The sequence below is a fragment of the Clarias gariepinus genome, chromosome 3, assembly GCF_024256425.1.
Source record: "Clarias gariepinus isolate MV-2021 ecotype Netherlands chromosome 3, CGAR_prim_01v2, whole genome shotgun sequence".
Classification (NCBI taxonomy): domain Eukaryota; kingdom Metazoa; phylum Chordata; class Actinopteri; order Siluriformes; family Clariidae; genus Clarias; species Clarias gariepinus.
In genome coordinates this window covers 10,614,843-10,629,164 of record NC_071102.1, presented here as the reverse complement: position 1 = coordinate 10,629,164, position 14,322 = coordinate 10,614,843, and the positions used below count along the sequence as shown (strand labels likewise).

General features: G+C 38.2%; 1 protein-coding gene across 3 annotated transcripts in view; it reads right to left on the bottom strand.

Moving 5' to 3' along the window:
* The window catches only part of kcnq1.1 (potassium voltage-gated channel, KQT-like subfamily, member 1.1), a 39,997-nt gene extending 27,481 nt beyond the window's left edge, over window positions 1-12,516 (bottom strand). For all 3 annotated transcript variants that reach the window (XM_053493436.1, XM_053493437.1, XM_053493438.1), the window contains exons 1-2: window positions 12,039-12,516; window positions 1,267-1,357 (exon numbers count right to left, since the gene is read on the bottom strand). In XM_053493436.1, the coding sequence (XP_053349411.1) occupies window positions 1,267-1,357; window positions 12,039-12,307 (360 nt within the window). In that variant the 5' untranslated portion in view covers window positions 12,308-12,516. The remainder of the gene's footprint in view (window positions 1-1,266; window positions 1,358-12,038) is intronic.
* Window positions 12,517-14,322: the final 1,806 nt, after the last annotated feature.

The window sequence follows — 14,322 nt, the reverse complement described above, 5'->3', positions numbered from 1 at the left end:
CTAATTAATATGAGATATTAGTTCACCCTTTGAGTGAGACCAAATTTTAGCAGAAATAATATACAGTTTGCGAAGACTTCTGATCATTGTTCAGACAGGTTCAATGCAGAAAGGCATCAAAGTACATGATTTCTGCCTTTGTTCAGCCCAACAGCTGTGAAGCGAATACACAGGCCTGTGCTCATTAAAACAGGGAGAGCTGGGGGCTGGGAGAAGAAAGGAGGGGTTCAGCATGGCAGGTCTACTTCCTGTGAGAAATATCCTCATCCATCTCATGATGTGCCTCCATTTGTACTTAACGAACGTTAAATCAATAATGCTAAAAACTCGGAACACCTGTTACAGGGCCTCTTAAACAAGACCAGAGCCTAGTCTAATCCCTGTAGCAGGGCTGCGACATTGACTTGTGATGCGCGGCTTTGCCTGCAGATAATGCATCGCATAGCTTTAATCCTCTTTATCCAGTGGCTAGGCTGACCTCTGACCTCTAGTGAGCAATCAAAATACTTTAAGCTCAAATTTTAGCTTTCCCCTTCTCCCTACCAGCATGGCCTTATTGATCCTCTCCATCTTCCCTTTGTCTTTGTCCTTTGTTTAATAATTATATTAAGCATAGCTCAATATAAAAACAAAGATTACGCTTTTTGGAGGAGGAATCCACTAGCTTGAACACATGGCATTAAGGCAGTGGAGCATACAAGCAATTAAGCACTGTATTGACTATCTTGGTTTCTGATATCTCCTCTCACAATGAACAGCGCCATTAACAGGGTGGACCTTAATTACCCAAACAGACTTGAATTGATCCGATGTAAATCCCAAAAAACTTTAATTAAGGTGACCAAGCAATCAATTGAATCACATAAAATCACAGCTGGAACGAGTCAATATCTAGTGTTCCTTCGTGGCAAAAGACAAATATTTTAATTAATAAGGGATTACAGATAGATTTAACATTAATGAACTGGATCTAATAAACCAGGAACATCCTGTCATTCTGTATACTTTCATTTACTATAGCCATTGCAGTGGACCTGTATTTACTGTTCTGTCATTTTTACTTCATAAAGCACAGTCCTTTTACTAATTGTGTTGCTCTATCGCCCCCTGCTGGAGAGAAATTCTGAAGGGGAATTTCATTAAAACAACATTGCATTAAGATGTACTGTAAATAGCACGAATGCAGATTGTTTAGTCGGAGCCTGACGGTAGTAAAATGCATTTAAAAATGGCAGTAAAATAAAATTAAATGAAAAAGAAACTTACCACCCAGAAAAGTGTTTCTTGGGCCAAAGCCTGATACTGATCAATAGTGGACAGGACGCTGAGGATCAGGCAAGATAACACAATCAAAAACCTGCAAAAAGAGCAAGACATTAATGCTCATCAGTGCAGCAAGCGAAATAATAACTTTAAATAAATAACTGATTAAATGAAAGATTAGAATGATTAATAAAATAATAAAAGTTAAAAGTTCACAGGTCAACTCTTCCTGAACCACCCTTTGCTGGTAAAATATGTCTATCACTTCAATCATTCATACATTTTCATAGAGACATTTTCCTCATCAGGGTCAGGCTGGATCTCAAGCACATGCCAGGGACACACCCTATCCGGATATCAGTTCATAATTTTTTTGTAAGTGTAAGGAAACCTGAAAACCCAGATGTCACTCATAATGAAACAAAGCAGGCCGCATTTGCATGCAGAATAAAGTAGATGTGATAAGGAGCGGGTGAAATCTGAAAGAGGAAGTATTAATTAGCAGACTAAGGGCAACACCCAAAGGGACTCTGTGCAGAATCCCATGAAAGTGAGACTGTCAAGCATGTATTGCTCTCATGCAGGAAATATAGACATTTTGGCACAGCTCCAAGAACTAGGGAAAGTAGTAAGTCTGTTAAGAGTCTTTTAAAATAGTAGTCACAGATCAGGGAAGGAAGCATTTAATATTGTTTTTAAGGAAACTGGACTGGAATGTCAGCTTTAATGGACAGGGAAGCGGAGGAGAGAGATTTAAAGGTATCGGTGATGCAACTTACAGAACTCCAACTAAAGATGCAAAGTGGTACTGAGAGGAAACGTGTTAAGAAGAGAGAGTGTGTGTGGAAGTGCCGCATAAAGCAGACAAAGAGATCAAGATACCGAACAAGTCATGACAAGATAAAGAAAGGATGCATTAGATGTTTGCTTTTAGAGGCCGAAGAGATGAGGAAGAATGAGACCTACAGTTGACGGTAATGTAACCAACCTAGTGGATTTCAACTGCCGTTAAACAACAAAGAAGAAGAAGATTATGGACCCAGATCGAAGCCACTTGAGCATCTATACTGAAAGTCCACACACACAATAACATAAGGGGGTCAAAATGGGGACCATCAAGATAAGAACACACTAAGATCTCCACCACCATGCTGCCCCTCACACCATTTAGAAAACTATATTATAAGTGCTATTTATTTATTCCTTTATTTATTCCTTTTTTTTTTCTTCATCCCGTTTAAGATTTGACGAGTCTTATGACATTTGTCCGCTAGGTGGCAACATTGTACCAGAGTCGTAATATCAGTCGACTTCCAAAAAAACAGAGGCTAAGCATTTTTAAATAGTGATAACTACGTATAAAAAAATGATTATACCTTCGAAAATGTGATGGCAGTTTTTCTAATTTGGGGAAGAAAGGCTTCATTAAGTCAAGAATTTACTGTTTTACTTGATAGTTGGTAATTAGCAAATGTCCTAAAGCTAGTTGCTAGCATTGTACATACATATTTAGGCTTGAAATGTCACTAAAAAAAGAACCGTCCAGATACTTATTTTAACATTACTTATTAGTTATAGGAAACTGTGTTTATTTAGTGGATTTAATAAAACTTCTTGGCCTTATGTTAAGGTGGGAAGCTCAACAGCTGCTCTACTGAATGAACAGAAGTTAGATTAGTTGTTTGGGTACCATGCAAGAGGTTTTAATGCGGGGTTCTGTTGGAGAACATATATTTCACAGTTGGCTTGGAAATGTCTGGGTGTCTCCCAAGAGGATCAGGGATCTGTGTTTGGGGATAGAGAAGTCTGTCAGGAAGTCTCAGCTTGTTTTCACCTTCAACAGAAAGAACAGTCACAACACTAAAACCACCTAGGGTTTGGGTTTCTTGTGTCACTGGGGCAGCTCTGACCCCTTAGGGGTGTGGCTCCATAGGGCGTCTCAGACAGGCTGTGTCTGGCACCAGGATGCTGGCATCCGATCTTTTGGGTATTGTGAGTTGAGGGATGAAGAGTGGACCAGACTCGTTCATCCCATGGAGGAATTTGGGGAGTTTGGAGCCCCGTGTTTGATAGCCTAATAGGTTTTATTTTTTGGCAATTTGTGCTTTATTACTTTTCAGTGGGATCAGACCAGGTGCACACGATCTTGTCACCAATGCTGGTGATCAGTGTTGTGCAGTTTATCTGTCAGTGGTGACAATGTTGTGGCTGTCTGGTATATGTACAGTATATATGTATGAATGAATGAATGACTGAATGAATGGCACACTTAACACTGAACCTGGCATCTAGCACTCCTGACACAGGGCACAGGATCGGACATAGCTAAATTGGCACTTTATTTTATCATTCATTTCTCATTTGAATCTTAAACGTGCTCCTTGTAGCCTACAATTACAACTGCATATGTGAATTGCATACAAATTGCAAGTAACCGAGCAGATGTTTGAAGGCAATCTTAAGTTTTTGGTATTGAAACATGCAGCAAAAATATCATCATTAGTTTAGTTTGGCAACCATTCAATTGTTTAAGCTGATAACATACGCCTTGCTTATCCCCATTACTCTGTAAACACACAAAAATAACCAGAAGTTTTGTTCAAATGGATAGAAAGCATTTGAATATTTATGTTTTATATCTATTAAGAATACTGAAACTGAGATAAAGCATTATTTTTCTGTATTTTCTATAGCATCTATATTTCTTCAGTCAGATTCTGTAGTGTAGATAAAATGTATTCACAATTCTGTTAAAGTTAATTTACAATCATTTAATACAATCAAAGACTCGATATGCATCATCCTGCTAATGAGTCGTTCTGTTCATGGGAGTCATTTAACAAGCACAAATGAACTTTTGTCATTTACACACCACAACAAGCATAATCTTGATAAGATTAAATGTCGTCATCATTTCCGTGTGCTATGGAGGCTCCACAAAAATCAAAGGTGAAATGCAGTATATATATATATATATATATATATATATATATATATATATATATATATATAAATTTTTTTTTTGCTTAAATCCATCTCGTCTTAAATCTTATTGTAAATAAATCTCCTTTATAACTAACTTTATCGTTAATGAATTAATTCCTAACTTGTTCCTTTAGTCTGTTGGATGTTATACATGCCATAAAAAGCTATATAAAAGCTCTCAGTATGTAGTGTTTCAGGATTCAGTGGTTAACATTCCTGCTGAGACAATGTTGAGTGGCAAATCAAAAAAACAAACAAATAAACAATCAAACAATTAAAAATTTCTAACAGTGATAAAATGAATTGCTCATATTACTCTCTGTAAATAATTCCTAACCCTAACCTTAACCTTCTTATTTCCTCTCACCTTACAATTACAAGCAAGAAGGTATAATATCTATGGTTAGTTTTCGGTTATGTGTGTGTACTGTACATTCATGGCCAAAAGTTTTGAGAATGACACAAATATTAGTTTTCACAAAGTTTGCTGCTAAACTGCTTTTAGATCTTTGTTTCAGTTGTTTCTGTGATGTACGGAAATATAATTACAAGCACTTCATACGTTTCAAAGGCTTTTATCGACAATTACATGACCTTTATGCAAAGAGTCAGTATTTGCAGTGTTGGCCTTTCTTTTTCAGGACCTCTGCAATTCGACTGGGAATGCTCTCAATCAACTTCTGGGCCAAATCCTGACTGATAGCAACCCATTCTTTCATAATCACTTCTTGGAGTTTGTCAGAATTAGTGGGTTTTTGTTTGTCCACCCACTTCTTGAGGATTGACCACAAGATCTCAATGGGATTAAGATCTGGGGAGTTTCCAGGCCATGGACCCAAAATTTCAACGTTTTGGTCCCCGAGCCACTTAGTTATCACTTTTGCCTTATGGCATGGTGCTCCATCGTGCTGGAAAATGCATTGTTCTTCACCAAACTGTTGTTGGATTGTGTTGGAGGGTGTTTTGGTACCATTATTTATTCATGGCTGTGTTTTTGGGCAAAATTGTGAGTGAGACCACTCCCTTGGATGAGAAGCCCCACACATGGTCTCAGGATGCTTTACTGTTGGCATGACACAGGACTGATGGTAGCGCTCACCTTTTCTTCTCCAGATAAGCCTTTTTCCAGATGCCCCAAATAATCGTAAAGAGGCTTCATCTGAGAATATGACTTTGCCCCAGTCCTCAGCAGTCCATTCCTCATACTTTCTGCAGAAGATCAATCTGTCCCTGATGCTTTTTTTTGGTGAGAAGTGGCTTCCTTGCTGCCCTTCTTGACACGTGGCCATCTTCCAAAAGTTTTCGCCTCACTGTGCATGCAGATGCGCTCACACCTGCCTGCTGCCATTCCTGAGCAAGCTCTGCATTGGTGGCACTCCGATCCCGCAGCTGAATCCTACTTGGGAGACGATCCTGGCGCTTGCTGGACTTTCTTGGATGCCCTGAAGCCTTCTTAACAAGAATTTAACCTCTTTCCTTGAAGTTCTTATAGATCCTATAAATTGTTGATTTAGGTGCAATCCTAGTAGCCACAATATCCTTGCCTGTGAAGCCATTTTTATGCAACGCAATGATGGCTGCATGCGGTTCTTTGCAGGTCACCATAGTTAACAATGGAAGAACAATGATTTCAAGCATCACCCTCCTTTTAACATGTCAAGTCTGCCATTCTATCCCAATCAGCCTGACATAATGATCTCCAGCCTTGTGCTCGTGAACATTCTCATCTGAGTTAACAAGACGATTACTGAAATGATCTCAGCAGGTCCTTAAGTGACAGCAATGAAATGCAGTGGAAAGGTTTTTTTGGGATTAAGTTAATTTTCATGGCAAGGAAGGACTATGCAATACATCTGATCACTCTTCATAACATTCTGGAGTATATGCAAATTGCTATTATAAAAACTTAAGCAGCAACTTTTCCAATTTCCAATATTTATGTAATTCTTAAAACTTTTGGCCACGACTGTACATGCTGCCCCATTTATTTCCTTTTCACACTCAGTGTCCATGGCATAAGCCCTGGATCCATCACGACTCTGATAAGGATAAAGCAGTTAATGAAGATAAATGAGTGAATTAATTGCGCCACAGATAGCACTGTGGCCTCACACCTCCAGGTCATGGGTTTAATTCCTGCCTCGTGATCTGTGTTCATGGAGTTCGCATCTCCCCGTGCTTTGTGGGTTTCCTCTGGGTACTCCAGTTTCCACCCAAAGACATGCAGATTAAACTAACTACTATTCCCAAATTGCACATTTGTTTGTGCCCAAATAAAGATGAATTAAATAATTGAGGCATAATTTCCATCATCTTGGCACTGTGACTTACTGTTACTACCCACTGGAAGAAACATTGTTTGAAAAATATTATACACTGCTTAAATTATCTATTATTATTATCATCCTCATCATCAATTCTTGGCACTGTTCCCCACAAGTGTCAATAGCTTTTCACCTTCCATCGATTATTATTTTTTTTTTAAATAAATGTATGTACTGTGTTTACACTTAACCCTCCTCCTTTAATTAGTTGATACACCCACTACAAAAAAACACCCTGCATCTATTGGACTCTGGGAGGAATCTAGAATACCCAAAGTAAACAGGCAATAGGAAAACACGCACACAGACTTGAGGCGGGGCTCGAACCCTTGACACTAAAGGAAAAGACTAGAGCGCTTACCACTAAGCCACCATAATGATTTATGATCACTCTTTTAAATATTCATTATCAAAGAGTGCTCTAAAAATAGGTTTTGTTTAATGCACTGTTTTACTTAGAATTACTGTACATAAAAAAAAGTTAATTATGATATTATTCATGTAGAGTACATCTTAGTGATAGGGTGGTGACAGTTTACCTAGAATAGCGACTCTCTGCTCATAAAATCTCAGATAGAAAGCTTTGTAAAAAATGTATATAAGTACACTGTGCATTGTGTAAAACAGCAAGCAACAACAAATATATAAAAGGGTAACTTTTGCTGACAGGCAAAAAATCTCTCTCTAGCGCTATCACAGAATGCCCCAATTATTTAATGTTTTAATGAGCCACACTGGGATCATCTCAAATGCTACTACTTATATTAAGTGCATACGTGTGCACGTGTGTATGTGTGTGTGTGTGTGTCAGTGACCAATTCTGGAGCTTATCTATGAAGTGTAAAGTCCAGGTGAGCTTGAAAACACAGGATTGGAGGTTAAACACATCAATGCGTTGCTCTTCTACAAGGTCAGCCGCATGGCTGAATGTGTAGACCAACAAAATCCCTGCCTGGAGTCCTCCATATGCAAGATAAAATTGTTTTATTTATTGAGAGATAAGCAAGTTTTACCTTGAGCAGCGATGCCATTATACAGACACGGCCGCGCTGTGTAAACCCCACCGTTTTCTCTATGCTAATCCTCTGTATATTAACAGACAGGCCAGGGTGATATTTAAGAAAGTTTCAGATAAACAGTTTCAACCATTTATGGCACCTGAAGAACATCACTGCATTAAAGGTACTTACTACTTATTAATAATACTATTTTAAAAAAATTTCAGCAATGTCGACTGGTTCATTTTAAATCACTCGGATCTATGGATTCACGTTAACTATAAAATAACTTTTAGGCAGTTGTGAATACAAGGTCCAGAATAACCATTTATACCTGACAATTTTTGGTTTAGCCTTAACATCAGGGAGGTGTTTTTACAGCATGTCAGCCAACATGTAAACGCCTCATTCATGCATTTAAAAGAAATTACCGAGCAGCAAAACACAACCAAACAGCAGACAACATGCAGCACAGCTGCTGTTATGACAAAGGAAGGCCAGCTGTTAGCTGTCAGCGCTGCCACACAGGGAGGGGCTAGAGACGTAAGGAAACACAATCTATTGGGAAATGGCTGTCTGTCAAAAGTTTCATCTTCATCAGTCATTATCATAATCATTTTTATTGACTGCACAAGCTTTTATGGCCTTCAGAAGGGCTTTTCAATAAAATAACAACCTGCAGTTAAAACAGAAACTATAAAAAAACAGCCTGCATATATGAAAGCTTTATATGAATAATGCATCTGTGCTTGAGGAAAAAAAGCAGCATTGCTCAGCATAAACTGCTCATGCTAATTGGAACTAAAAATAAAGCCAATGCAGGTTGCATGACTAACAAGGTTTTAAAATAAATGTGATGTCACAGCACAATATATCACTCCTTAATCTTTGTTGTGATACTGACAGTACAGTAGATTGTGGTACGCATAATTGCTGAACCTGTTGTGTGCTGCAAGCATCCTTACCATCTCAGACAGTGCAGGGAAATGTAAAATAACACCGATTTTGTTATATCAGTGGTTGTGTTATTTTACCTAGAAGGCTTTTTGCACATGTCTCCAAACCACATGACATTATGCCTGGAATGATAAAACTGTTATTTTTTTACTCAAAATCCTAGTGTTCTAATGACATGTTTTCCCTTTAATTACAGTTAAAACTGTAAAAATAGCCTTTAATTAGAAGGTCTGAATTTCTAAATATGAAGCATCCTAAAAAATGCATTAATATTTAATTTTGAATTTTGGGCCGTAAACAAGACATGCTGTAATGACACGATGTACTCTGACAGTAACTTGTTAGTTAAACTCCTAGAGTTAATGAGAGGTCCTGTCTTTTGCACCAAGTAATTAGACACAGGCTTTCCTGTCACCTGCAATGCCGCCAAGGTTAGTGAACATAATTCTTTCTTTCTGTCATTGTCCATATGTGCTTCCTCTGACTTCTATGGTTCCCTCCCACCTTCCAAAAACATCCTGGTAGGTTGGACTGGTTATAGTTAACTGCTTATGGCAATTAATTAATTACGATTTACAAATTGTAAAAAGCAATATGTTTTTCCAGCTTTGGAGCTGCTATTACTCCAATGAAAAAGATTACTGATGAATGAAAATAGCAATATTTGTAAATTAGTGCAAGAGCACTGAGTCAGCTCTGAGTATAGTACATGACTGATGACTGTGGAGCAGTTAAGGATTAAGGGTCTTGGTGAAAGATTCAACAGGATCAATCCGGCAGCGGAGGGATTTATATTCACAACCTTTATTACAGACTAATCATCTACACAGAATTACAAAAGGAGTTGCTTTTATCTGGCTAGAGAATTGGACTCCTTCTATACATCTAATGCTGTTATAATCCTAAATTACATAACTGATATTTAATACCTCTAATACATTTTGTGTAGGAGGCCATTGTTAGGGGTGTTTTTATTATAATAGAGATGTTGTAATTATATTATCTCATTCAGCTTGTCCATTCCATATCTTGCCTCTGGCTCTTAATATGAGCCTCTCAACAGCAGACAGCTTTCAGTATGACAACAGCAGACATTCTACTCTGTCTTCTGTCACTCAGGCTTATACAGGTGATCATAAACAATGTGTTAGTCTTAACCAACATGTACAGCACATGCACCTTCAGGCATGCACTAGTATGCAGATACACACACACACACAACACATGCATGCAAACCGAGACTGGTCACGCTGTAATGATAAGTGCAATTCATCCCCTACACAAGTGGCTTTGCTGCAGCTAGAGCAGAGATAAGTACTGTAAGGGCACAACTCAGCTTGCCTTGCTTGCCTGCCTCCTATTCATACAACCTCTTACAAGAGAAAGGATTACACTTTAGCCATTAGTCCAGAAATTGTAATGTGACGGCTAATTGAGTGAACATCATTAAGAATGAGTTTAACAGCATGCTTTCCCCTACTTCTTACAGGTGCATGAACTGGATTAATATAACTGAAACAACCAAGGCATGACCAAATTCATTTCCTTTTTTTCCCCCATGACCAGATTCTGCTTCCTGTTTTTTTTACTTCAAATCCAAGTTCAGCTTCTGATATTTTAGGAAGAAAAAGTAAAATGTTTTTTCACACACTGCTTGCATGTCATTTATGCATGTTTTGGTGGCCAAAAAGTATTAAAACAACATATGGCATGTCTTACCGTTTTATTATGTTATGTTATATTTTATATTGTTATATTCTGTTGTATTATAGTTACATTATGACATGTACTATATATTATATAAGCAATCAAGCAGGCATGAATTAAGCAAGTGACATGAGAGTACTGCAGACATGTTTTCGACTCTATACCCAGCCAGATAAAGCATTTTTTGAAGAATAAAGGATTTCATACTAAATAATATTTGTTCTGTAGCAATTTCATGACAGTAACAAATTATCCTTATTATCCTGAAATAAGAGCTCCTTATTGCAAACTTTTCTAAACTTGAAAAGCAGTTTTGTAAAAGCTTATATGCTCACTAGATGCGCTATCTATGAAGCATAGAACACAGACAGTACACAAACACTCCTGAAATCCTCCCCTATCACTACCCAGCAGCAGTAGGTCACGAGGTCAGCAGGCCTCTGGGCTTCAGAGAGTAACCACACTGCTGCCGAGTTTAGCAGCCCATTATCACCTCCTCTCCTGCTAGGGACAGAGAACATGACAAGCAGCTGGTGCCTTCATTCTGCACATTCCTCTCACACTGTCTTCAGCTGATCCTGAAAACAAGACTTCTCACACCATGAGAGCAATCTCCACTCTTAGGAACCTCACCTGATAGTCAACACTCATGTCATGGACCGACTGCTAGAATGTCTTGATTAATATTGGTTTATTAATCCCCTCCCTATTCTTTTATGACCTTGATTTCTGAGCCACACATGTGATGGTGGGAAAGTTCTGCAGCTGAGAATGAAAAGTTCTGTAACTTGAGTTATAAATAAAAATATAACGTTATAAATCCACACTGAGAATAAATTTGTGTTTTGCACTTTTGTGTATTGTCCTCTTAAAAAGAACCAGCATGTCACATTTCTTGAACACTCATCAAATTTAGCCATTCTAGATATATCACCTAGCACAATTTTGAACCATCAAGCAAATGCTGCGGTTTTAGAATACTCACTAAATATCACGTTTCGAGGACATCAACAACTGTCAAAGTTCTAGAACACTCACCAAAATGTAGCAATTCCGTTATGTTTAACAGTTTTGCAGTTATAAGGCATACATTGATACAATTCTATGACTTGTTAAATGTAGCAGTTCTAAAGCTCTCACCACCTGTTACAATTTTAGAACAAACACCAAATGTAGCAATTCTGGAATGTTTACCAATTTTGCACTTATTAGGCATACATTGATACAATTCAATAACTCATTAAAAGCATTACTTCTCAAGGCCACACCACCTTTCAGAGTTCTAGAACAAACAACAAATGTTGCAATTCTGAAACGGTTACCAATTTTACAATTCTAATGCATAAATTGATACAGTCTATAACTATATTGTACATGTAGCAATTCTAGAACACTCACCAAATGAAACTGCAGTTCTAGAACAACCAGCTTATGTTAAAACTTCTGACGACTTATCAGCAGGTGCATTTCTAGAACACTCAGCAAATGTCAGTTCTATGACACTAACAACAGCATCTTAAACAGAACTACAGTATCTGTTGGATAGGTCACTTATCTACTTCAGCAGTTCTAGAACATTTACAAAATCACAAAAAAACTGTAAACAGCCATGGATGTCCTACTAAGTAAGGGATGGAAAAAGGGATGGGTGCCAGGTTTCTTTTTTTTAAATTGATATTTTTTCCTGGCAGTTATTTAACATTTAACTTTTAATTAGTACACTTTTAGTTCTCGACGCACATGTTTTTCCTGTGTTGTGAGAGTGTGTTTAATATATTGTTGGACGTGTTTCAGTAGTACTCACACAGTAAAGTGATACACAAAGCATTTCCAACCCGTCGGTCTTTCCAAAAAGTTGTACACCTGTCCTTGAAGGTAAGCGCGCGTGAGGACGGGGCGCGTGGTGCTGTACACGGACATCCGGTGGCCGTACCCGTACAGGTGAGAGACTCGGCGCTGCGCGACCACCGGCGCCACGGTACAGTCCCGGTTGGCACGCGCGTCCGGCTTCTCCTGCATCTCCAGCGCGGGAGCGGAAGAATCTCCGACGCGCCATGATCCGGACACGTTCATGCTGTCTGGCGACGAGGGGAGACTTGCATTAGAGGGAAAAAAACAACAACTTCAAAGCACTTTTCCTTCAGTCGGGGTTCCAGCAATATCACTTTTTCTTGACTGATAATGTGAACTACATTCGACAAATTTGCGCAAGTATCCTTTTCTCGGTTAGTAATTTTAAGAACCTACGCGAATACATGACATTAGCAGAATCTGACAGCATAACTCGGACCCCATGCCTATCATATCAAGCTAGTGCTGCTTAGTAGTCTAACCCACTTCCTATTGGAGGCATAGTGGATCTACGTATCACGCAGTACCCGGCCCCTGTGTAGTGCGATTATAAAGAAATTCATTTGGAATTCAGCTGCATTCATTTCCGACGAGTGACGCGCAAGTAGACCGAATCCGACAGGTAATTAAAAGCTGTGTATAGAAACTATTAGGTGCCTTAAGCACACGAAAATGCACATAGACACTGCCTGTATTCCTGAACTCTCTATACTGGTACACATGTCGGGATCTTTGAATCTTCACATTTTGAAGTTCATATTTGCAAAAAAAAAAAAAAAAAAAATTATATACATGTTCATTTTTTTTTTTTTTTTTTTTTTAACAAATTTTTACTAAATTTTGGTAACTTTTTGCACTCATAAAACCAATATATTAACACATAACTCAACACCTCTATACCTTTACATGTGGCAGCAGTGCAGTGCATAAAACCCTGCATATACAGTACAGGTCAAGAGCTTTACTGAATGTTCACATCAAACATAAGCTCAGGGAACAGTTTGACTTTGGCAATGTCATTAAATAATGTGTGTGTTATTCAATACACATATAGTGTATGTGTGTATTGAATAAAGTGCACATAGCAAGTTGTAAAGTTTATATGGAACTGTGTGAAAAACAAAGAAAAAGTTCCACAAGCATAAATACCTTCATGATAAGAAAGGTCAAAAAGTGTAGGGCCAGAGTCTATGACACCTCAAGTAATGACTTGTTTTAGTGAGCAGAAAAGCATCTCAAACCATACAACAGTACAGATATTGAGGCAGATGAGGCTACAACTGCAGAAGACCTCGTTACGTTTCGAACCGGACCGCTCAAAACAGGAATCTGAGACTTCAGTGGGCACAGCCTGGCACAATGGCACAAACACAGCTGAACAAACAGATGAAAACAGGTGCCACAGATGAAAAAAATCTCAACTGTCTATTACAGATTGCCACACTAAAATCTATGCTCATGAGCCGCTGATACGTAAGGCTAATTCTAGATATCGCTATAGAACAATATGAGCAATGATAATCAATCTGGTCAAGTCTTACAAGATTTAAAGCATTTTTCTAACACAAAATGATTTAGATGCTTTTCATACGTACATTGCTACTGCATAATTTCCCATTAAGTATAAAAACACAACTTAATTTGAGTATATGAAAAGATGGTAAACATGCTCTAAGGAACATAAGACCCAGTCACATTCCCATTATTTAACATTGCACATTCTAAATGTCCTTCACAGTGCTAGGGTTGAAAGTGTAAAAACCTTTTGTTCATGACCTTGAATTCATGCTGGATCATCCTTGGAAATTAAGGGAAGCATTGATTCCCTGAACAGTGGGTTTTTAATTCAAGTTATGGTGATGACAGATCCTGTTGACAGGCAGATATTGAGAGATGTATATGGAGATCATTAGCACTGAGGCTGCTCAGGAAATCTTACCTTCCTAGTACAGTCTTAATTAGGGCAGTGAAGGTCAAATAGCATTAAGGGTTCCTGGTGTAATCAAAACCCAGATTTTTTTCCTCTTTTATATGGAAGAAAGATGTTCTGAGGCTTTGAAACAGCGTAGTATTTCTATTTACAGAAAGAGTACAGTGTTCACTTAGCATGTTTTTTTATGTCTTATCATTGATTTGAGGTTTAGCAAGCTTTGCAGGTGTACATATACACGTGCCCACATATAGAAAAACTGTGTTTGTGTTTGTGTATGAAAGAGAGAGAGAGAGAGAGAGAGTAT